At 31.8% G+C, this 7,528-nt stretch overlaps 1 protein-coding gene across 1 annotated transcript; it reads left to right on the forward strand.

Moving 5' to 3' along the window:
• On the forward strand, positions 5,642-7,157 carry LOC104766241 (protein LIGHT-DEPENDENT SHORT HYPOCOTYLS 4). The gene is made up of 2 exons (XM_010490081.2): positions 5,642-6,101; positions 6,588-7,157. The coding sequence occupies exons 1-2, from the start codon at positions 5,817-5,819 to the stop codon at positions 6,888-6,890; spliced, it is 588 nt and encodes a 195-aa protein (XP_010488383.1). The 5' UTR covers positions 5,642-5,816; the 3' UTR covers positions 6,891-7,157.

Genomic DNA, 7,528 nt, shown 5'->3' on the forward strand with positions numbered 1-7,528 from the left:
GGCTTATTTCACTTGAGGCCCAACAGCCTTCTTTGACTTTCCTTCATCTTCTTCTTTCTTTCAACGTATAAGCACAACATCTTCTTCTTCTCTTTCTTACGCTTTCTTCTTCATGTCTATGCTCACTCTTCTCTCTGTTTCTCTACTTGCAGGATTAACCAATTAATCAACTTCCAACAATCTGGTGGCAGACAGTGAAATGTGTTTGGAGTTTAAGCAGCTAATGTTGTCATTTTTATTTTTCTCTTCAGCTCCACATGACTACAAGTCTACACTCCTCTGCAACAAGCTGCATTGAGAGGTCTTGAGAACACTGTAAAGTTACTTCTTTTGCACCGTGGTAAGTGTTTGTTTGTTATAATATTTTAACAACTTGATGATAATGAGGTTCAGTATCTACTTATGTAACTGATCGTGTCTTTATTTTCACACTTGTCCATGTCCCATCAGCTTCTTCTCTTCCAGCGTCAACAGATGTTGGTAACAACGAAGCTGAGAGCAGTAGAGAGTGTGTGATATACTGATATGTCTGGATGCTCCATCTGATGCCGTTTATGTCCAGTGTGGACATAGCCCGGGTTACATGTCTTGCTTGAAGAAGATCAAAGCCAAGAAATGAGGATGTCCGGTATGTCGCGTCAATATCAGTATGGTTTATGAGACTGTTTCAAAGTCCATGGGACTATTTTTTATCCTTCATTATCCGTGTGAGATGTAAATTTTTTTCAACCATTGAAACTAAAATTGTCTCTATTGCTCAACAGAAAAAATTCAATACACTCCTAACTCGTTGTCTTACAAAAGCTATAAACAGTTCATATGTTAGTAATGAGTATTGTTGTTATATTTAATCACTCTTTAAATTATTGTAATGAATCCGAGATTGGTTCCAAAAAGCAAGAACAGCATAATTAATCATTGTACGGAAAAGGTTGGATGGGTTAATAAACTGTTTGTGTTCATATACTAACTTTTTTCCGTTAATTACTCTTTTCTTTTCTACATGCCTAGCTAGCTCCTTGATTCACAATAAGTACATTGAGCAATTATTGTATGTCCTCAATTCAATCTTATAGAAACAAAGATGGGCATTTTAATTAGCTACATTTCGAGGATGAAACATATAACTTTGTCATATCTATAGTTTTGTTATTTTAGAAAATTACAAAAATTTAGCACTATTGATTACTTGATATAAAGTTGTAATATCAGAAACCACAATAGTATCTTAATAATATATTGTCAACTTTTCTAAAAGAGAACAATGATTTATATATAAGAGGATTACATATTCAATGGAAAATTACTACTTTTGTTTGGAAATTAGAGTGAAATAAGTGGGCTAAAAGATAAAGATATCCCCACCACCAAATGTAGCATAAAGAGAAGCTTCATGTCATTGCTATTAATGGCATCAACTATAGACTAGATGTATTAAATAAATAAATAAAAACAAACAAAACTATAGAGTACATGTCTAGCTAACAACTAATAACTCTCATACTAGATTTTAACCCGCGGTACACTACGGGATAATTTTTTAATTAAAATAAAATAAAATTAAGTTGTATTATTTTGTTAATATTGTTTGTTTTGTACCGCGGGTTAAAACTATACAATTTTATTTTGATTGACTAAAATTTAAAACTATACAATTTTATTTTGATTGACTAAGATTTAAGTTGTGGATACTGCGGAACAATATGCTTTTTTTACATAATCGTAATTTAATCAATTTTTAGATATATCAAATATTCTAATATTGATGGTGTTAATAAAATAATGAAACGATGATTTATTCGTGTTGTAACATCAAGTTAATAATATTTTAAATTAAGTAAATATCAACTCAAACCCATCCCGCCATATGACTAAAAGAATTAAATCAAAATTTTTATATATATAAAAGCTAGGTTTAGAAGAAAATATGAAAGTTGTAACAAAATTGTTGTGTTATGGAGGAGAATATATATAGGTAATGCCAAGTTTCATATGTTTGTAATTAAGCTACTATGGTAGGTTTATTCATATTTCTATTAATAGCATATAAATTAGAAAATAAACTGCAAATCTTGATATTGCCTACATATTATAAAATAATAGTGCAAAATTATTATTATTATATATATATATATATAGATATATATTTTTTTCATTTTCGAGGTTAATAACTATATCTATAAAAATTCTATTAAATCATAAATGATAAATTTGGAAAGTTTGAGAAATAAAATAAAACGAAAGCAAAAAATAACCCAACTTTATTCTTCTCAATCTTGACCTTAAGGTCTTAAGTTTATGTGGTATTCACATCCTTCTCCTCACCATCTTTGATTTAGGAGCTTCAAAAGTTAACCAGTCGTCAATCATATTTCTTTTTCAGTTTTCTTCAACTCCATTGGTTGAATACACATTAGTTAAACATCACACAAAAAAAAAAGTAATGTTGATAAATAGATAGACGTAGTATATTAACTTACTTTTCACCCTTCATTTAGTTGGCTTGTTGTTTGCTTCAAGAATCTCCATCTCCTAAATGGAGACACTTGACCAAGCACATCTAGACATGAAATACAATACAATATAATTTAGCCGATAGTATAATTTGCTTGTAATATATATTAACACCCATATGGTTTTTTTAAAAAGTACTTACCATTCAAATATATGTAGGGATTTAGATCACCACTCAGAATTTTCTGAAATTATAATTAACCAATGGGGTCATTAAGTTTACCACATTTTTGTTTAGAAAACCCAACTTGTAGAGACTTGCATGAGTAAGACCAAAAGTCTCGATGTATCTCTATTCACCAACAGGGAGGTGAATGGCGCACCAAAATCCTTTTTCAATCTTGAAACCCTAAAGTAGAAAAGAATAACCAAACAATATTAGAAACAACAAAATGTAAAAAGAAAGTAATAATAACAATGAAAGGAGGAAAAAAAAAGTAGCAAATAACAACATTTTCATCCGCCCAAACTAATTCTTGTAATTAAAACTTTTTTTTGCTTGTGGTATATATAGAGGGAGAGTTTATCGTGTTTGATGAGATGCAAGTGAGAAGTATTTATAATGTTTTGGCAAGAAAGTAGGGTTTTGGGTGAATATATACAAAATATCTTGCCTAGCAAGTGTACAATAGAGCATATCACAATTTCGAAAATATTTGACTAAAATTTAGAAATTAGTTATGCAATATTTATGGAATATGCTAGTAATTATGAGTGTGAATGTATATTATGTAAAATTTCCATTTGTGTACATGGAAGAAAATTTGATTGACTCCATATTATTAGCACTTCAGATTTTTACAAACAATCTTTAATATTGTTTGCCTTTTTTGCATGATTTTCTGGGCAACAAATATCTTTTATCTGATCCGATTCGATTTGCAATCGACTGATATTAATGCAATCGCTTTTAGGAATATAGGCTGTTAATCGATTGCATCATTGAGATTTGTACAGATTAAAGGAATCAAATGTGAAAGATTATGGTAATAAAATATAATTGTATTGGTCGATTTCTTAAATTGAAGTAATTTAGTGCATTGAATTGTTTAGGGACCAATATTGCAAACTAATAATGTAAATAAACAAAATTAAAAGGGTAGAACCCAAAATGTACTTCAAAAATGTATATATAGATGTAAGGATCGATTAAAATAATTTTTCATTCTAAACTAACTGATCCATTTTTATGTTAAAAACATTTTAATGATCTTAACTTAATAAGCTCAATAATTAAATATAAAAGAAGCAAACAATTTACATAAGTTAGGGTTTATTTTTAGTTACAAATTATACCAAAAATATAACAATACGTGAGTCGATTGAAAAAGGTAGTTTGTACAATCTACCAGACTTCGACTGTTTCATACATTTTAGGTATAGAAAATTAATAATTAGCGTTATCATGTATTCTGTGAAAGTTTGGTCAGTTGCTAAATGATGCAACTTTAAGAAAATTAGACGTCTACTTTGTTTTTATACAAGAGAGAGAAGATCCAAAAAGAAAGAAACCAAAGTGAAATTTTTTTTTCACATGGTCCACAATGACATGAAAATGGAACAGTATAGATTTGATTGATTGACTCAACATTTCTCCTTCCTTTATTAAGTAAAAGTAAAACCATTCAAAAACACACTCCACTGCTCATTATTTTCCCTTCTCTGTCCCCATCCAGTTTTGTACCTCTGCCACAAGTTAACCCTTGCCCCTAACTTCTTTCAGGGGTTATCTCGTCTATTCATTCCAGGTGTTGTCCACTCACACCAAGAAACCAAAAAGCCATCGTCACTACTATATTCCCCCTCTGCCCACCCCTACTCTCCTCTAATTAGTTGATGTATCACTTGATTTGATTCCATGTTTCTCATTTAACTATAAACTACTGTATTTGTCTAGATTTGTAGATGAGTGTGGAAATGAATCATTATAGGTTATATAGCTTATAAGTTAGTTTGGTTTAATTCAATTTTTCATGCAATTAATTTTGGTGTAAGAGACCATTCTATTTCGTTGGAGTGAGTATTTGTGGCTACTCTTATTCCGTTATTCTCATAGATTATAAAGTATTGTTTGAAGGACCATATGGAGCAATACATATGTAGATGATTTTATTCCGCTGCAAGGTATCAACACTATACTTGCACTATCGAGCCATGCTGTAAAATGTATATGATCTGGATATTAAAACTGAAAAATATATGATCATAAACAGATTACGTAAACGTAAGAAATTAAGGGCATAGCTCAACGTAAGAAATTAAGGGCATAGCTCAACGTAAGAAATTATGGGCATAGCTCCTATCCATGTAACTAGCTAAGATAGGTTATTTCCTTCTTCTCCGGTCCAATATATCAAGGAAGTGGCGCGAATCAAAAATTTGTTCTTAAGAAAGTGCCAGTGGTGTATTAACTAAAAGAAGTGCTGAGAATAAGTCCACTGAAAATTGTGTATGAGTGTCCAGGGATAACCAAAGAAAGGTAACCGAGGAGTGGTGAATAATTTACTTGTAGAGTTAGGTCAAAGATTCACAGCTGATTTGCTACTATACCTGACCTTGTACAAAAAAAAACAAAAAAACAATAATGCAATTAAACATTTGAACCAATAAAAAGTAAGAATACTAGGTGAAAATTTATATCTTGTGTACAGAGCCGGCCGTAAGCACAAAAGCAGCTGCTTGCGGCCCGATACTTATAAATAATCTTTCGGCCTTAAAATTAGCAAAATTCTTTATAGTGTAGTGGTAAGGAACTACAAAAAATTGTTGGAGGTCTCTGGTTCGACTCCATTTACAGTCAGTTTTATTAATTTTGTTTGATTCATTAAAGATAATCGGCCAAAAAAACTTTGGGTTTGTGGCCCATATAATCTGTGCGACGGCTCTGCTTGTGTACTACTATTTTATATAACATTTTCAACCATACCCCTTTAATCTTCATCCGCCAAAACTATTCAAAGTCTTCTTACACAACAATAATGATTTAAGAGATATATCATATACGTAATGTTAGTTGTGTTTAACTCAATCTCTATAGTCAAAATTAAAGCTTGCATTATTATTTATTCCACTGTTATTAGTCAAGCAAAAGATTATATGATATTTAAAAGAAAAATATACATTTATATGACTCCATTCATTTCACTCTTTATAGCAATGACTCCGATACCCTCTTCCTCTTTTTCTTTTCCTCCCATCATCTTCCCTTATCAACTTAGAGACTCATAAAGCTCCTCTCTCATCTTCATCATAACCTAAAACCAAAAAAGAAAACAGATCTTAGCTTATCAGATCTTGATATCATGGATCCTATCCTCGGCTTTATGGGCACAACAAACATCTCACATAACACAAACCTTATGATCGCCGCCGCAGCCACCACTGCTACGACCTCCTCATCTTCCTCGTCATCCTCCGGCGGTTCGGGGACTAACCAGTTGAGCAGGTACGAGAATCAGAAGAGAAGAGATTGGAACACTTTCGGACAGTATCTACGCAACCACCGTCCACCACTTTCTCTCTCTCGTTGCAGTGGTGCTCATGTTCTTGAATTCCTCAGGTACCTCGACCAATTCGGCAAGACCAAGGTATAACATTTACACTTACATATGTGTATGTATCTTACATTTAAATACTCTCTGTGATAAGTTTTCACTTAACCAGATCCAAATAAAACCCTATATATGTCTAATATATTTGGGTTTCCTTGACCTAAAAACCTAAAACCATTTTTTTGTTATAGTTGGGAATATGATTCTTATAATAGATGTGTAGTAATATAACAAACGAGATGAGTCTCACTAATTAAACATTTATTTAATCTCACTTAGCTAGGTTCTATATGATTTCATCTATCATCACCGACAAATAGTATTGCAATATGATTGTTAATTGTATTTATTCAAAAAGTTAACTCAATCATTATATGAACATAAATAAAATATAAAAGATATGTTCTATGATTCTTACTGTGATGATAGTTGTGTATATGCTATGATGAATCGTCCTAGAAATGTTATAGAATGAAATTTGCTGATGAAGTTAAATCACCAACTTTGATCTTGTATCTCCAGGTTCACACACACCTGTGTCCGTTCTTTGGACACCCTAACCCACCAGCACCATGTGCATGTCCACTTCGACAAGCGTGGGGTAGTCTGGACGCACTCATTGGCCGTCTTAGAGCCGCTTTTGAAGAGAACGGTGGTTCACCAGAGACTAACCCTTTTGGTGCACGAGCCGTTCGACTTTACCTAAGGGAAGTGCGTGACTCGCAGGCTAAAGCACGTGGAATCAGCTATGAAAAGAAGAAGCGGAAGCGACCTCCTCCGCCTCTACCACCGCCTCAGCCCGTGATTTCAACTAGCCCTAATTAGCACTAAGTCATGAGTAAGATATTTCAATGAGTACGTTTGTTTACAACTTCTATATATATAGTATTTGTCAATGACGTCGAACATACACGAGCTATTTTAAACTCACATGCCCTTTTCTTCCTAATCCTTTATTTGGCAAGCTAAAGAATTTTTTTTTTGTATTAAATAAATTTGTAATTCTTTTGCTTGGCCTCACATAAGAGTGTCCTCACATAACGTGGATACATAATTATTTTATGTTTGTTTTTAATATACCCTAGGTTTTCACCCGCGGTACACTGCTGGACTAAATTATAAATTAATATATTTTTAATAATAATTTTTAATTTATTTACTCTTCAAATTCCTAATTAATTAAATTTTTTCTAATTAATTTATAATTTTGTTTAGAATGTTTTTTCTTCTTCTTACGTTTTATACAGTTTATAACCTAATTACATTAAATTTGTTCTTAGATAGAATATAAAATTTTAAAACACTTAGTTTTATTTTCTATAATTAAACAAAGGTATATGCCTATATGGTATGTTAAGTTAATTTTCCAAACTATGACTACAAATCTATAATATACGAAATAAACTAATAGTTTTAGTGTTGGTTCTATAGTCCAAACCCGCCATGTTAGGCGAATCACGCAA

This window comes from Camelina sativa, chromosome 19 (assembly GCF_000633955.1).
Source record: "Camelina sativa cultivar DH55 chromosome 19, Cs, whole genome shotgun sequence".
Classification (NCBI taxonomy): domain Eukaryota; kingdom Viridiplantae; phylum Streptophyta; class Magnoliopsida; order Brassicales; family Brassicaceae; genus Camelina; species Camelina sativa.